The 17,702-nt window shown below is 46.2% G+C and overlaps 2 protein-coding genes across 3 annotated transcripts; both read left to right on the plus strand.

Moving 5' to 3' along the window:
• The first annotated feature begins 439 nt into the window (after positions 1-439).
• On the plus strand, positions 440-5,593 carry LOC131670043 (spidroin-1-like). The gene is made up of 4 exons (XM_058945355.1): positions 440-548; positions 2,640-2,892; positions 3,069-3,437; positions 3,584-5,593. Exons 1-4 carry the CDS (start codon positions 537-539, stop codon positions 3,751-3,753), a joined length of 804 nt encoding a protein of 267 aa, XP_058801338.1. The 5' UTR covers positions 440-536; the 3' UTR covers positions 3,754-5,593.
• Positions 5,594-9,177: 3,584 nt separating this feature from the next.
• Positions 9,178-13,593, plus strand: LOC131670044 (cuticle protein 64-like). 2 transcript variants are annotated; one of them, XM_058945357.1, is made up of 4 exons: positions 9,178-9,296; positions 10,295-10,664; positions 12,723-13,104; positions 13,167-13,593. In XM_058945357.1, coding segments are annotated over exons 1-4 (765 nt in total). In that variant the 5' UTR covers positions 9,178-9,284; the 3' UTR covers positions 13,168-13,593. The 2 variants fall into 2 exon arrangements, with proteins under 2 accessions (XP_058801340.1, XP_058801339.1); XM_058945356.1 differs by having other exon boundaries at positions 12,723-13,593.
• The last annotated feature ends 4,109 nt before the right edge of the window (positions 13,594-17,702 follow it).

Raw genomic sequence — 17,702 nt, forward strand, 5'->3', positions numbered from 1 at the left:
ACAAATTCTCGTCGAGCGGAAAACGAAAGGAACACTAATGAGCGAAGCGAGACACTTTTGTAGGCGACCGCACTGACAGTGTCCACGCGTGAAAATGACGGAAGCGCCACCGCGATTCTCGCAAGAGTCCGAAACTTTTGCATCAGCCCTGCTCGCAGGTTACGTGCCTCAGCCGTGCGAGATTGGCAGCAGCGCGAGGCGCAAGCTTTGGCGGGGTGAACGCCGGCGACGACGACGACGCGGCGCGATGAAGAAAAGAAGGGAAAAAACGCGGCAACACCGGCAGCAGACCGAGCGCGAGTCGGAGAAGGGGTGGGCTTGTGGTTATCTCTTTGGCCAAGGATTATACGGCTTTTCGCGTGATCTCTCGGTTGTAAGCGGCGCGGCCGCCTAAGGGGGGTCGAAAGGGGGGCCGCTTGCTTTCGAAAGGATGGTGATTGTGGAGCCCCGCGAGTTAGGCGTATATAAGGCCGACCCAGCCCGGCCCAAGTCAGTCATTCACCGGACTACCAGCCCACCACACACAAAAACCAAACATGAAGGCCTTCGTGAGTATACGCCTGTAGTTCTTTCGGATCTCGCAGTGCGCGTAGAAAAAGAAAAAAAAGAGAAACCATTTGACCGAAGCAGCGACGAAGCTCGCCGCAAGCTCTCGAGCCTTATTTTCTCTCTCTCTCACTCTCTCTCTCTTTCTCTCGTTGTACGATCAGTGCCGCGCTCTTTTTCTTATCATTTGCTTTGCTTATTCTCGCTTGTCATTCACGTGCGCGCATCTTCTATCACGAGACCTATCGTCTGTTGTACGAGAGCTGCTGCAATAATCATTACACATATCGGCTGAGGGACTTTTTTCAACAAATTTTTATCTCAGAGCTTTGACTTTCTCTCTCACCCGAACCAGCTTTCAAATTGCAAATTTCGTACTCTCGCCCGCGTGGCTAACGTTACTTATTATTAGTTCTAATATTTTACGTCGATTATTTTATGCTAATTTCTCTCATGGCCAGACCGTTACTAACAGGTTTTGTACACATTACGTAGGAAATTATTTTAAGCTATGAAATTCAAATCGCACCGAAGCTAGAAGTAAACTTTCAAATAATTCATCGTTTGAATGCAAATTCACATTTTTTTTCAATGTTAATATAAATTAAAAGTCGATTAAATTTTCAAATTTATCTTTTAATTCCACTTCAAAATATTTTTCGCAGGCGAATGGTTTTCTTGTTGGAATGCTATCGTTTATTGTTAAATTAGCCTCACGTGATTTCATTTTTGCAAAAAAAAAACCTTACCTTCGTTTTAACAAGTAATTTTTCTGATGAATTATGTATTCGAAAGCTGCGCAAAAGATTTTCGAATTCGCAAACGCATCTGAAAATTTATGAAACTATTCAACAGCCAACGGCGGCAAATTAGAAACGTAAAATATCGTAGAGTGAAGCGGGATAAATTGTTTCCTCTGAAAAAGAAAAAAAAAAGGAAAAGAAAAATTAACTTTCGATCGTGAACGCGCTTATGCATACCCTAACTCGCAAAGTTACCTAACGCAATGTAAGCACGTTCGCCGCGAAAATTTCATTCCGGTATCCGGTGCACGGATACGTGCAAAAAGGAAAAACACGGGGCGGGAAGGAAGCAAGTCTCGCGCGCGCGCGTGAAAGTATATGCAGAATTATTACGCGTGTGTTCGTCCGTCCAACAGTTTCGCCGCGCGCGCAACGTACCGCGCGACGCCGGGATTGATTTCTAATTCGAGCGCGAGTGTGTTCTCTCGCGCGGCCGCGCGACTTTCTCCCGCGCTCGCGCGGAGCGCACTCGGCGAATCTCGATCTGGGACGTGCCCACCTGCCATCGATTTTTCCTCGCTGTCTCTGCTGTTTCGCAAGTGTAAGTCTCTTATTCGCTGTGGCTAAAGTGGGCCGTCTAGCGAGACAGTAACAGCAACGACGGCGGCCGGCGAATCATTATAGGCGTGCAGCATTACGCTTAAACGGCCAGTCGATTGCATAAAGCCGCCTTCCTTTTTTATTTTTTTCGCTACTCTCTCTCTCTCTCTCTCTCTCTCTCTTTTGCTCTCTAGGCCATGCAGTTCTCTCTCCACTTGCAGCTACATTTTTGTCCTAATATGGGAAACTGCAAGTCGACCAGTTTTCTCTGTCAGCGCGACGTATATACGCGGCTCGCTCCGTGTTAGGCGACTCTATCAGTCCAATTACGAGAAACTGTTACCGCACCACACCGCCGCCGGTATAAATTGTGCTAGGCTACTGCGCTTATTACCGCGTTTTATGACATAACGACCCTTCGAGCTACGGCTTTTTTTCGCTCTTCTCTCTCTGTCTCTCTCTCTCTCTCTCTCTCTCTCTCTCTCTCTCTCTCTCTCTCTCTCTCTCTCTCTCTCCCAGGCGGAGATAAACTGCGCGCTATTGTGCGAGCAGCCATAGAGTGCAAACCAAAAGTGAAAGCGAGCCGCGCGGCTCTCTCGCATGAGTAATCGTGCCCCCGCTGTCTCGCTGTGCACGCTCATAGTCGCGCGTGGGATACACTTGCACTTGCCGCTGCTCTCTGTGGGAACTGCTCTCGGCGCTGCATCCACACCGACCCACTGTACACTTTGCTCTCCGGCTGCGTTGCAGATCGTATTCGCCTGCCTGTCAGTCGCGACGGCCCGCGCCGGCATCGCTCACGGAGGCTACGGCGGCTACGGCGGATACGGTGGTGGACACGGAGGAGCGGGACTTAGCGGTGGACTCGCCGCCGGCGCTGGCACTGCCCACGCGCTCCAGGGCGGCGCCTCGAGCCTCGGCTCCGGCGGACTTGGCGCCAACTACGCTGCGGGTGCCGCCTCGGCGGCTGGACATGCGGGAGTTCAGCAGATTGTCTCCGGCGGTAGGCGCCCTCCCGCGCTCCCCCCCGGCCCCGCACGGGCGTCCCTCGGCGAAGCCCGCTCGGCGCTCCGCAGGCTGACTCTGCGAGTGCGCGGGCGCCGAGGCGCCTGGCAAGCTCCGGGGCTCCTCTCCCCCGATCGGCGCTCGGCGCACTCAGCTTTCGCTCGCAATCCACAGGCGTTCTCGGCGGAAGGGCCGACATCGGACCCGCTGAGGGTCCCAAGGCCAACGTAGGACCCCAGAGCGGCCCATCCGACCTGGTGGGACCCCAGGAGGGAGCCAAGTCCATCGGCGGACCGCGCACCGGACCAGCCAGCCTCGTTGGCCCCGCCGCCGGACCGTCGACGTTGGTCGGCCCGTCCCAGGGAACCGCCACCCTCGTCGGCCCGTCCCAGGCCACCGCTAACCTTGTCGGACCCAGCTACGGCGGCGTCGCCTTCTACGCTGGCTCCGGCGGCATCAACGGCGACGACGGCAGCTCCGGCTCCGCCGCCGCGGCCGCGCCCGGTGGTCTTGGACTCGGAGGTGGCCTCGGTCTTGGAGGTGGTGAGTATTCGCGTCGAGCCGCTAGCCGCTCAGCGCCAGAGTCCGAGAGTCGGAGCTAGCGTGTCCCGGGATGCAATGCCCTATCGCCGCAGAGTGTTGAGTCGCAAAATAAGCCTGATCCTAAGTGTATCCTTCGTGTCGTTCAGGTCACGGAGCCGGCGCCATTGCCGTGATCGGCGGTGGCCCGGGCATCCACGGAGGAATCGGCGGACACGACGCTGGCGTCGCAGTGATCAACGGACCCAGCGGTGCCATCCACGCCGGACTTGGCTCCCACGGAGCCATCATCCCCGGCGGCTACCATGGCAAGTGGTAATGCGGATTAGAGTCATCTCGGCGATGAAAGACGACGGCGGCACACCAACCATAGTCATACCGGTCGAACGGATACTCAAAGCGCGCTCACTTGTCTCAACTCTCTCTCTCTCTCTCTCTCTCTCTCTCTCTCTCTCTCTATCTCTCACTTTTAGTCTCTTACTACTGTTCTCTCTCTGTTCTTCCTCTTTGCTCGACTTTTCTTCTTCTCTCTGTCTCTGTGCTATCGTCTATCTATCTCTTCCGTGTGCGCGAGTCAGAGATTTGCTGATGGCGCGCGCCCCTGGCTGGCCCCCCGAATCCCCGCGCTTTTCAACTCTTAGTCAGACGGACGCTATAATGGAGCGGCGAGCTTGCAGTCATAACACGGTACACACACAACACGCTAAACTCTGTTCTGCCACCCCCCCCCCCCCTCAACCTTCATGCCAACACACAAGCAACACACACGCAACACGGAGAGACGGAGAGGAATAGGTGATAAACGTGGTCGTCTTACGCACTCAGCTACTCGGATGTGAGGACTAGGACGACGCGTCCACTATTTAGTCAATTGTCGGCTGAAACGTTGGATCTCGTTGACTCGGGATCCCGCGCGAGCGCTTCTTTTTCTTTGTTTTGTTTGTTCTCTGGAGAAAAATTGCTACTTTTTGTTTGTTTGTCCCGCGCTCCGGTCCCGCGAGTGATTCTGTGTGAAGATGCTGTGGAGATCGGTGAGCCTGAGCCACGGGCCTAAGTTAGCCGGATGAGCCTCGACACACGTACACTCACGTACACGCACACACCCACACTCTCACACCAGCCAAACGAGTACACCAAAAAATAATTAAACTGAGAGAAAAAAAAAGCAGAAAAAAAAATGAAGAAAACTCACCGAGTGCACCGCGCGTTGTATATGTGTTACACGTATATTTAGGCAACGAGTCGAGCAAGCGGAGCTAGTCGTTCTGTTTTTTGAGCGGTTGCATCGCTTATTATCATCACACCAACATCATCGTCACCGACCAAGAAAAACGAAAAAAACAAAAAAAGAAAAAAACCAAGAGAAAAAAAATGGAGAAAAAAAATTCCGCTCGACCCCGTTGTTGGCACGCGAATGCCACGTGGTTTCTTTTCTTGTTTTCCTTGTATTATTGTAATATTATCTGGAGGCGCAAGGCGCTCCCGCGCGCCCTGTTGTCCTCGGATGTTGTTATCCACCGCTGCACACAGACGCGCACGATACACGCAGAAAAGGAAACGGCAACAGCAACACACGCACACTTGTCTCGTAAACTCGTCCAATGTGCATCGAATGTGCCACACTACCTTAACTACTATTACTATTCTCTTCTCGACTCTTCTGTCTGTCTTCTGTCATTCTCATGTTTTTTATATATTATATACGCAGAATACACGTACTACACTACGGCTACATGTGTATACTCATCCCCCGTTCTTTTTTATACGTATATTATATACATATTACGCATATTACAGATGTTATGTTATAGCGAAGAGGAGACCGGTAGATTATGGTAGGTTTTAAGCCGTGATCCCCGCCCCCCTTCGCGAATGAATGAATGTACATAGATGGCGCGCCGCCGCCGTGGTCCCGCGTGGACGCAAACCCGACCGCCCTCGTCATACCCTTTCTATGCGATCACGACTAGCACCCAACCAACAACACCAACATAGATAGATGCCACGTATTTATAGCGTTTATACATTTATACAATACTTTATATAAAAATAAAGCATCAGTATTTAAAACTCAATCTGTTCTATTCGTTTTCGCTAATTCTGCGCCCTTACCTACATACAAACCTCCTTCTGTCAACTCCTGTCTTGCCTTCGTACCACCAACCGTTCGTGCCTCATCCGACACCGATCCGTACCTTAGGCGATCGAACCAGCGTATACTCATCCAAGCTACCTTCGACGCTTACTGCTTCAATCTTGTTGGCGAATCCGCCAGCTCGGAAGAAAAAATAGTCCTTTGTTCAATTCAGTAAACTCGCTCAGTAAACCGATGCATACATTTTTAAGTCGCAAGTCCAAGCAACTATTTCAATTACAACCGAACAAATTCATGATCGCAAAATTGGCAGGCTATATTTAGTATTCATTACGCCTCGTCATGCTGCTGTGTGCAAAGCCAATTAGGAGCATATTTGAAAAATCCCAGAGTTATCTCTATTTTACTCTATACTCGCGAGCTTGCGCAAGTCATGCTACACATTCGATCGCAGCTATCCATGTTATAATTATTCGCCTGCATTGCAAAGTGTGGGGCAACCTGCAAGTTTGATTGACATTGGTAGAGACACTCGTTTTGCCAACGATACGAAAAAAAAAAAAAAAAAAAAAAAAAAATAGTGCAAAAATTGAGACACAAAACAGGATATATTGAGACACTTTTCTATTTCAACTTTATAATCTACTTAACGTTTAGCTCGTTAATGATAAAAACAAGCGAGACTAATCGAATACGTTGTACCGTTCAATTACATTCGTCGCATTATAATTACACTAGATATTTTACCGAATAGAAATTTCTATGTAGACCTATTGTATGTTCTTAATTGTAGTTTTCAAGCACATCTTTTTTAATTTGTAATTTTTTAATAATCTACTTGCAGAGTGTATATGTATGTGTGTGTGTGTGTGTATGAATGTAACTTGCAATAACATCCTGTATAGATATCCGTATATTCTGCCATATTTATCTACCGGTCCTGTGTTTAGTGATAAACATGGTATTTAAGTAGCAAGTGATTTAACTGCAGCTAATAATAGAGTGCAGAGAAAATTATATTTAAAAATGTACTCAGTCAATTCTATCATGTATACCTGTAAAACAATGAGAATGTAAATCCATTACTTGCATCATGGAATTCACCTAGAATATTGCTATATAGAGAAATCAAGCTGAAAATATATGCGCGTAGACAAAAGCTGTTATTTGGAACATATATTGTTAATAAATGCAAATGCACAATTCTCTTGATCAAGTTATGCTGTTGACAAAATACAAGGCAGTTATTTCTTAAGACACTACTAATCCTACTTACATAAGCAGAAACTAAACCGACCCAGAGGTCGCTAAAACATTCTACCGATCATAGAGTTTTCATCATTGTGCAGTCGGTAAATTTTGATCAAAAATAGTCAGAATTTAAAAATATTAATGTATGCATTTTGGAATTGACATAAGATCAATGAAACAATGTAATTTTATTGTTTCGAAGAAAGTTAATTGATGAGAAAAGAAAAGCAGAAAAGCTCTGACTGAAATCGGTAGATGGCGTTTGTATCAACGATTTCTCTCGATTCAATTTCATTGCATCTTTTAGAATCAACGACTTGTACACCTGAAATAATACGTAAACTTTTCCAAGCCATATAATATCATGGAATAATAATTTTTCAACGGGCTTAAGCATATTGTACTTGTCATTAAAATTTACATTGGTACTGACACTCTATTAAAATTTTCTTTGTGAGAGTAATATCAGGAAACACGCGCAAACACGTGCGAACACGCGAAGAAGAAATAGAGACACAGACAATGAAGTTACAGCATTTAGATGAAAGCTTTTCAGGTCAAACAGCTCTTAATTGAATGCGCCGTGTTTTCCGAGAGTGAACCATTTATTACAACTCCATTTACTTAATTTTACCTAAAACATACCTGCAGCTTACCTCAACGGTAACGAATATGCATTCTGACATTAAAATAGATGGAAACTCAATTCTTAGGAGTTTTTCAAAAGATATGATTTGTTAAAGCTCTTCGCCTTTACGCGGCGGTCGTTGAATGCAAAACACGAAGGGATTGTACGTAGTGGTTACGTAGTGGAATGAATTAATAATGAATATATTTTGAACGAAGTCACGCATTGATCTATTAAAAGATAATAATACACACCCGCCGTTAAGCAAATTATGATAAATTGCTAAAATAAACGAATTTTAAAGTCTTGAAGTAATTATGCTTATAGACAATCGCTCATTACTTACTATACGGAGTTTCAGCGCGAGGGCGCATAATAAGATTCTTTTCTAGCAAGTAGGTCAAGGCACGGCCAAATTTATTTGAATGCTCGAATAATTATACATAATTTACAATGTTAATAAAAAGCAAAACGTATGGAGGAATCGTTCCCGCCGTTCAGTGCAGCGTAGCTTTTGCGCAACGACGAAAGGGTATCGAAAATCCACGCGTTTACACTCCAATTACCGACGGTGGTGTAGCCGCGTGCGCACATTTTCTAAACGTAATCAAGGTGTCATCCAGCGTAATGAATAGCTTCATCAATTCAGCGCTAATCGAATCGCGACAGAGTGTTAAATTTCATACGCGATTTCTCACTTGTCGAGCTATTAACGGCGATCCGCTCGCTCCCGCCTGACGGTTTCGCAAACGGTGTACACCGCATAAAAAACAAACAAAAAAAGTATAGGAGCCGCAACCGTTGATACGACAAGAAGAAGGAAAAGCGAGAAACGTACGAAGCGCGACAGGTGTATCGTTGCCTCCGTCGACGACCGATTTGCATGCCCTCGCGGAGCATCTCTGATTTGGCCTCCAGCTGAGTTGAGCTGCCATTGCGTCCGCCTCGGCGCGCCAGACAATGACCGTAAATGTCGATCGGCGAGCTATTAGCAGCGATCGCGTCCATTCCTCGGCATCCCACCGCGATTATCAAACGACGCAAGCGCGCAAAGACTTTTGCTTTTCGGCGGCGCGTAGTTCCTTGCCAGAACGACCGCTGAGGCGTTTGGAAAGCCACATGGAATATAATAGAGTAACGATCGAGGCGGAACGATTACAGAAGCGTTATTAATACCGGTTAGTAATCAAGCAGTTGTGCGCATGCAATTAGCGATAGATAGACAGAGAAAGAGAAACGTATCGGTTCCTTGCTGGCGATGCGTGTGTGCGTTGAGAAAAGTCCGCTCCCATTTTTTTTTATCCCGCGAGCCGAGAATACCAGCGGATAGTCGTCGTCACAGCTGCTCGGCGTTCGAACGTCGACTCGGAGTCGCCGCGGCCTCACGATTAGCTTTATATGTAAAAGCACGCCGACGGCAGCTGGTGGCGACAAGGGCGCGGCGCTCGTGACAAAAGGTGGGTTATCCGCGCGTATGACGAATGGAGGCGAGTGATACGAGCTGCGACCGAACGAGCGCGAGAGAGAGGGGTAGTGCAGCTAGAACAAAAAAATGAGCGAAGGCCGTACGAGCAGTACGCGAGTGAGGCGCACACTACTGGCACAAACTGTTATGGGTGTGTCCAACGATTGCGACCTTCTTGCACAATGGGTTACGCGGCTCTCCCCCCGATTATTCGAAGGGATCAGACTTGCACACATACACATAGAAGAAAGAGAGAGAGAGAGAGAGAGAGAGAGAGAGAGAGAGAGAGAGAGAGAGAGAGAGAGAGAGAGAGAGCTGTTGCGCGCGGGGGCGCGGTCGCCAAGCATATATAAGCGCCATCACGATCCTACCGCCGGCACTGACTCTCCAACCTAACTCCTCCAAGACAACATGAAGGGTTTCGTAAGTATTCAACATTAATCGACGCGCTGTGTTTCTACCTGCTGCACAGTGCGCCTGTGACATCGATTGCCGGTTTTGCTTTTGTCGCTTTGCGCTCGGGGTATCTCTTGTGCGAAGGACAGTTTCTTGTGTGCGCGAAAAAACAGTAAGTTTTTCACGGGTGCGTGATATCTCTTTGGTGTTCATTCGAGGAACGCGCGGGTGCTCCTTCCGACAGTGTTTCAGCAAATAATTACTCTTTTTTTTATTTTCCACACTCGTTGCGATACTTCTATGCTTTGGAATAGTGCTCGAAATGTAGCTGTTAGTGTTTGAATTTGCGATTTTTTACGCGTCTGACCGAAACGACGATTACTACTTGAATAAAAACAAAACAAACAAAAATAACGTGTAATCTAAGCATTCGTCTATAATCAAAAAAGTCCATTTTTTTATTTTTATAAAACATTAATGTTCCGCGAATACTGTTGCCATGCACTCCTCGTTCTTCTTTATTACTCTCAGCACGAAGACTTTAAAGGAAAAAAAAAGAACTGTCTCGACCGCCTCGGATACACACGTCACGCGTGTCGTAGTTAACCACTTTTATGCGCTATAAAAGAGTTATTGCAGTAGTAACCAGCACGCCGTCTTATCTAGCTCGTCTGCTACTACTTGCTGGCAGATGAAACAGCCTGCGGAAAATTTGCTTCTTAGTCTACTTCCATTCATCGGATTCATTCCATTATCGCGCACTCTCAAATTAATTCTCCGCTACGGGTGAGAGCGAATGATACAGCTGTTACTTTTTACATATTCATCGAGTCATTTCATACACACCTGCCACGGTTCACTTGCAAACAATGGCGCGCTCGCGAAGGAACATCTTGTACTAGTCTACCACTGTTGAATCTACACGCAACGTGTCCTACTATAATCGGATATTACTACTGAAAATGTTTCAAGTTGCTACGAAAAATGTTTACTAAGCTGACAAACAATGAAATGATGAATCGCAGATCATCTGTCTCGCCGTCTTCGCCGCCGCGAGCGCGGACGTGCGTGAAAAGCGTGGATTGGGCTACGGACACGGTGCCCTGGCTTACGGACACGGAGACTTAGGCTACTATGGCCATGGCCACGGTATCTCCCTGGCTGGACCTCATACCGGACCCAACCACCTCGTTGGACCTGCCAATGGACCTAACGTACTTGCTGGACCCTCCGTGGGACCATCTCGTCTTTCTGGCGCTGTCGACCATGGCGCCGTTGTCACTGGTGCCGTGAGTGGACCGTCCGTTGTATCCGCCTCCCACGCTGGACCCGCTCACGTTGAGCACTACGGAGGTCCATATGACGGACCTGGACCATACGATGGCCATCATGCTGGTAAGCTCGAAACATAATTTTTTTGTCTGTAGAAAAATAGCTACGATAAAAGATCGTCAGAGAAAGTAGACATCGGATGATAGTCATGAAATAGAGATTGAAATAATGAGTGATTGTGAAAGAAGTAATCGCTGTTTAATAATAATCTAAATTGTGATTTTGCATTGAAATGATGGCCAGTACATGACGATAGCTCGTGCTGTAATAATATTGTAATTATTATTGGCAGAGTTGATAATCTCCGCTATTATCTAATCACCACTGCAATTATCATAAAGCCAGTTACTTTGTATACACTCGTGCATGTACTTTGATCAATTTTTCTGATAAATAAGTATTACCAGCAATATCCTTTACTGATACGACTGTTTCATAATTTGTATATTTTTTCAATATATCGTCGAATGATTAAAATTCATCGATTTATTGGATAGTGAATATCAATGCAATATTTCATTACAAGTAAATATTAATGGTTATAGAATTTTAGCAATTTATTAGAAAAAAGTGAGACAAATCCAAACCCTAGTTTAATAAAAACAGACATAGCGTTACAGTGCTCGATATTCGCAAAATTATTAAAGCCTTGCATAGTAATTTCGGCAATCAAAATGTGAATTTATGACGGAAATCCAACCGCAAAACTTTCACCGGTGAGGGTTGTTCCAAAGCCTAATTTGTTTGCTATTGCGAAAACCGATTATCACGCAACATTTGCAGGTACGTAGTTTACCAAAATCGAATTCCATTCACAACGTACGCTTAGCAATATTTGCAGAAGAAAAACTAAGGATATGCATCGCCTTTCAAAAGCCAATATCATGACGGATTATATACAATTACGTTTTTCTAAAATTGCATTGATCGTAAAAAAAGTGTTTTTTTTTCGCAACATAAAAGAAAGACGATTACATAGCATATCTATCGGTAGAAAGCCAAGGTAATAAAAGAAAAAGAACAAGCATTGTGGCATAACTGAATTAAACATGAAGGGTAATGATCGGAGCGTGAAAAAAAAAGCCAACGCTGACCTTCGTAGCCGTCAAGAAAAGCGCACATAACAGTGTTCGCACGATTGCAGTCGATTGAACAATATGGAAAGTGTACGATAGGTCTTGCGCCGGTTGTTTACGCTCGAAGCCAATGTTTATCGGCGTTTAGTCACAATAATAAAGCAAAGGCACGAGGCTTTTATCAATGAATAAAGAATGCATCGCTTGCGACATTTCGTCGCGGCTATTTATATGTTTGCTTGAAAGCTACACACACGCACACACACACGCACTCAATAATAGTTATAACTTATCCTAGGCCGCAGAGCTTAGTGTCGCTTTGTTTCCGGTACGTGGACACTTATCTTATGATATATTCGATCTTGTTACTCTATTAGTGTAAACGCAGTGCTCTATTCTTCGACAAATTCAACGCCTTCGTCTACTCCACACGCGGATTTTTCAATGTGAAATCGGTTTACACATTCCAATTGTCCGATAGACGGATAACAATATAATACTTTCATTGTGCAACATTTTGAAACACACATTGTTCTCGTGTATTGCTACTCAATCTGGTTTTGGAATTAATCTGATCATTAGCATGTATGGCCTTAGACATTATTTGGTTGGAAAATCAATTTGCAATCGATTGTTCCGTTTATTTTCATCAATGGCTTTTACACTTGAATGCACTATTATTTTTTGCACTTATGAAGCATTGAATGAACAAGAAAAAATGAAATTCTACAAGCAGAAATAAATAAAGTGAAACACAATACCACGACAGACATAAGTCAATGGTCTCATTAGTCTGACCATCGTGTAATCAGCGTAATTAAACCTAATGTCTAGTTAAAAAGTTGTATGAAATTCGATATAATACAATAGCTGTAACTCCGGATAATGGGTATGGTGACAAGTGTAAAGTTTCATATCAGACAGGGAGTAGAAACGATGAAGAAGGTCCAAATGTGAACGCATTCGCGCGTGACACGATTAATCGATTAGCAACAGCGACGACAGCACGCGAATCGTTAATTAACGAATCACACTGACGTTACAGGCGTCGCCCACGTTGGCTACGGATACGGTGGCTACGGTTACGCCGGCCACGCATTGGCAGGTCACGGTTACGGCCACCACGGCGTCGTAGCCGTAGCACCAGGCCACCACGGATACGTCGCCGCTGGACCGGCTCACCACGGTGTCGTCCTCGCCGGACACGGCCATCACGGCGCCTATATCGCTGGACCCCACGCTCATGGCATTCATCTCGGCGGACCTCACGCCGGTCCAGCTGCCATTTCTGGACCACACGCCGGTCCAGCTGCCGTTTCTGGCCCAGATGCTGGATCTGTCGTGATCGCTGGCCCCTCTGGTAAAATCACGACGCATGGAGCCGGTCATGGTGCTGCTATTGTCACCGGTCACGGACACGGCCACTGGTAAAAATGTAGCACATCGACGACGATGGAGTCCTCACCCCTGCCCTCCTTTTTTTATTTAGATAGATAGCGGAACTCAACTTCAGATATAACTTGTTTTTTTTAAATAACTAAATATGTATAATCGAGTGGAACGCCTGCGGAACGACGAGTACCTGACGGCATCGCGACCGACGAACGACACATGTGCCAATATATTATATGTGGAGCGGACGACTTTGTGCTCGCCAACTCTAAAGAGCGAGAGGTCGTCCGCTCTGGATGTGTATGCTTGCATTTCTCACTTTTCTCTACTCATACTCTTCTACTTTTGTCCTCCACCTTTTACTTCCTGTTCATCTCCCTCAAACTGTCGCGAGAGATTCATGCCATTGAATATACATATAAACACATAAAATACTTATATCTGTGTAACTTTTTTTTATGCGACTCGGTGAAAATTAGCGGTGTATGTAAATATAAGTAAATACACGCTCAATAAACGCACGATTTTCAATGATTATTCCAATTGTTATCTTCAAAGTTTTTCCCTCTTTCAGCGCCAAGCATTCTAAAGCTAACGTGGAACATTTCGAGAAATGCCATTCTGTCGACAGAAAAAAATTGTTGTAATCTCCACTCGTCGACAACAGTCTGCTCGCTCGCGCGCTAGCAACTGTATCATTCTTGTATACACATACATCTACACGAATAACAATCTACCGGTAATTTTACGATAATAGTATCGTTCAATTTGTTTTATCTTGAAATTAGAAGATAATTTACGCAGGTGCAAAAAAGCGACACGATAGCCGTGCAGAATAATCGTAAATAGGAAGTTTAAGCGGTCATAAAACCGGAGAGAGCAAGAGAGGGAGAGAGAAGCTTGTCTATTTGATGCAAATTGGCCGCGGCTAAAGCTGTTGGCGGTAATCGCAGCGAAAATTGCGAATAACCGACACCTCCTTACAACACACGAGCTCCGCGTGAACCCAATGAAGTAACTAGAGATTAGACACGGCTCGTTCAATTGAGTTTGGCAGCTGAGACAATGATCGCGTCAGGCCAAGCCTTACTGGGCGAGGGAGAGGGAGCGAGAGAGAATTATGAAGAGTCATGGAGACGAGAGCAAAAATGGTCGCCATACAAGGGCTAAAATCGTCGATTCCCACGAATCGGCACCTGTGGGAACAGTCGGAGAGCTCGATAATTCGATACATACAAGCCAAGCTGTATAACGTTCTATTAGGCTTTTCTCGCGACTGCGTAATCTCGGGCCGTTTCATCACTGCATGCAGGCGGTGCATTGTGAGAGGCGCACTACGGCAGCATTCCGAAAGGTCGAGTGCATGCGCCTCGTGGCCAAATAATCGCCGAGCAGGTCAGAGGAGTCGGTCTCTCTCGTAATTGCTTTTGGCTGCACAGAACAATACTTTGCAAAAAGCATCACGTCCCGGCATTGCTCAACTCCAGCGTGGATCAAGCTCTCTCTCTCGCTCTCTCTCTCTCTCTCTCTCTCTCTCTCTCTCTCTCTCCCTCTCTCTCTCCTTCAGAAAACTCGATCGACTGCTCTCCGTCGAATATTCGCGCATTGCGCAAAACCGTTTGGGCGCGCACACGCGCCTAGTTGCGCAACAAAGTCTCTCCTATCTCGCAGCCAATGCGTTTTGATGGATGACGACTCGATATTCAAGATAAATAGGCCGTAGTTACGGACGGGACAGACACAGACTTCCGTGCGCTCGGCGTCTGACTTATGGCGCTTTGTGCTTGCGTGCCACTGGTAAATTGAAAACACGTTGCGTCGACAACGCATGTCGCCCGCGAATTCAGCCCCCGCCCTCCGCGCCCCTCTCGTTCCACCCTCCCGCCCCCGTGACGTTCTCGCTCGTTAATTATTCAATGCGCTCGCAAGTGTCACTTTGTCAAACGCATAATAATGAACCGTTTCCTCGTTCTTACACCGAATAATTAAACGACACGCGCGCCGCTGGGTGGCAAGATCGACGCTGATAATGCGCAAAGTGTAATAGATAATTTTTCCAATCGGTCGCGCGCGCCGCGCCGGTTACGTTATCGTATCGTGCGTCTTTTTTCGTTCCGTCGTGCGCGCGTGCACGCCGAACTCGCGTACGATATCAGACGCCGTGATTTTTCTTATTGTTAATGAGAACTTATACTAAATGGATTCATAAATCGTCGCGGCTCGAGCGCCAAGCAAATTGCGCGCTTGCGCAATCCATTCAAATTGGAAAGTCTCTCTTGTTTTTTTTTCTTTTTTCTTTTCTTTTCGCGAGCACCTGCCAATTGTCGAGCCACTCTTGCTATCATTTGCCTGTACAGGCGCGCAACAACGAGAAATTTCGCCTCAGCGCGCTCTCGCTCTCTCGCTATAAATCACGTGGCGACGGCGGCTGTCCGGGTCAGTGCATTCCGAACTTGAGATAACGTCGACCCGAGGTGTGGTCGCACAGCGAGCGCAGTCTAGCAAGGTCGCGTGCAATTATATTGCGATACACAACGCTTTTGCGCGCGAAAAAAGACAAGAAAATGCATCGAATTACTTTGCGAGCAGCTTATTGGCGCAACGCACGGTCGCCACGCACACGTACGCGATTGTTTCTTTTCTGTCTGGTCGTTCGCACGGGCCAAACCGTCGATCTACCGGGCGTGTTCTTTTTCAACTTTCTTCCTGGTCCACCGTGACGCGGTTCGGTGAAAACATTCTCATTGCGGGGTAAAGCTTATCGTAGATAACTCGGCTTTTCAGTATTAGGCGACAAAATAAGTCTTTTGTAATGCCGGTACACGCCTTACAAATGTAAGATCGTCTAGGGGCGTACACGCATTCGTAATGCTGGAATTAGCCGACAGGAGAGAATTCCTTTTGCTTTCAGTAACTTGTTTCGTGCAAAATGAATATTACGCCCGATCGACGCTAATGCTCATTACATGCGAGTCTAGTGTTAAATTACTTAGTTGATAATCCGCTGAAAATGAATATTCGTCGACCCTACGTTGACTTTTATTAATCGAGTCATTTTGGGTATGTTGAAAATCTGGTGCGCGAATCAAAGTGAGATTAATCCTTTCATAAAGTTGACAAATTTAAGTTTAGCAACTGTAGTTTCTTCTTGCTGATTTTGACGTCGATTCACTTCTCAGTTTGAAATTCGAATGATAGTTGTTAACTCCAAAGCGAAATTTAATAAAAAAAAGTATGACCTGAAAAAATGTAAAAACTTTAGAATTGCACAAGACTTTTCCGCCCGACATTTTCCCGCTCATTCGAGCCTCTAAATTGCATCTTTTCTGCTTGATTTTTGCATTAGTAAAATATAACATTCCTACTTCGTACGTGAAGACTTTTCGACAAAACTCGTAACAACGCTAGCTTTTAACTTATACCGTAAACTTCAGATTTTTCTCAAAAAAAAAATGTATTGTATTGTTCTTTGGTTAACGAGTAACCCAGTAAAGTAGAAAAGCCGTGTATAATTTTCAAAAACTCTACCATGACTGCTTGAAAGGAATTTTTTTTTATGCCTTTCAAAATCTCTATCTGCAGCAGTATAAAAACACAAAGATAAGATATATCAATGCAGGCACACAAGTTTTACACGTTATAAAAAAAATACACATTAGCATTGAGTAACAAAGTAGCCTAGTGATATTTCTACATGAAAGATTCTGTTTCTTTTTTTGTTTTCGCCAGCACACGTAACGTAGCATAGGAAAAGTCGAGAATCCTAATAAAAATCTGGAACGACGTAGTTTCGAATGGCGCGCGCGTGTTTGAGCTTTCATTGTCGCGCCGCAATGGGACACGCGTACGTAGGAGCTTGCGAGGGAGCGGCTTTGAAAAGCTACCGGTCGCGAGAAAAAAGAAAAACGCGGAATGCTTTATTTGGCCTGCAACGACAAGCAAAGGTCGATCGCGCGTACGTATCTCGCTCTCGCCGCACGCAGTGAGAGGGTGAGAAAGAGACCGCGCGGCTACAAAGAAACCATGAGATTGCCGCGCGCGGCCAAGTGATTGGAAAAAGCGCGAACAATGGCACTTTAATGCGTCACGGGCGCGCGTGCCGACGGATTTATGGGGTGATAGGGCTGTAAACCTAAATATCGTCGCTGCGCTATTAATATAAGCCGCACGCGAAACCGCCTGTCGCTGCGTCCGCGCTTGATAGTAGCTCGCCCGCTCGGGCTCGGTAATTTAGATTGCGAACGCCAGTGGATTACGTCCCGCCGAGAGCTCGACTTTATCCGGCAAACAAAAGCTTGCACTTGCGCGATCGCGAGTTTCCATTTTCTTGGCGGGGCAAGTGCGTAACTCCTGATATTCTATCTTGGCGAAGAATCGACAACGCGATATCTCCTGCTGCCTGGCAGTTAAACTTCATTGCTCACTGTGCGGCTTTTTAGAGAACGAAAATAAGAAAAACATTGCGCTTTAGTCGGAGACAGACAGAGAGAGCGCACAACCATGTGGCGTAACAATGCTTCATTTTTTTTAAAGACTTAATTACGCAAACTCGATCCGGCGGAATTGGAGCGATCCCCGACGTGCCATAATTCTGCTCACCCTCTCTCTCTCTCTCTCTCTCTCTCTCTCTCTC

This window comes from Phymastichus coffea, unplaced genomic scaffold, assembly GCF_024137745.1.
Source record: "Phymastichus coffea isolate CEN01 unplaced genomic scaffold, Cenicafe_Pcof_1.1 PCOF00099, whole genome shotgun sequence".
Classification (NCBI taxonomy): domain Eukaryota; kingdom Metazoa; phylum Arthropoda; class Insecta; order Hymenoptera; family Eulophidae; genus Phymastichus; species Phymastichus coffea.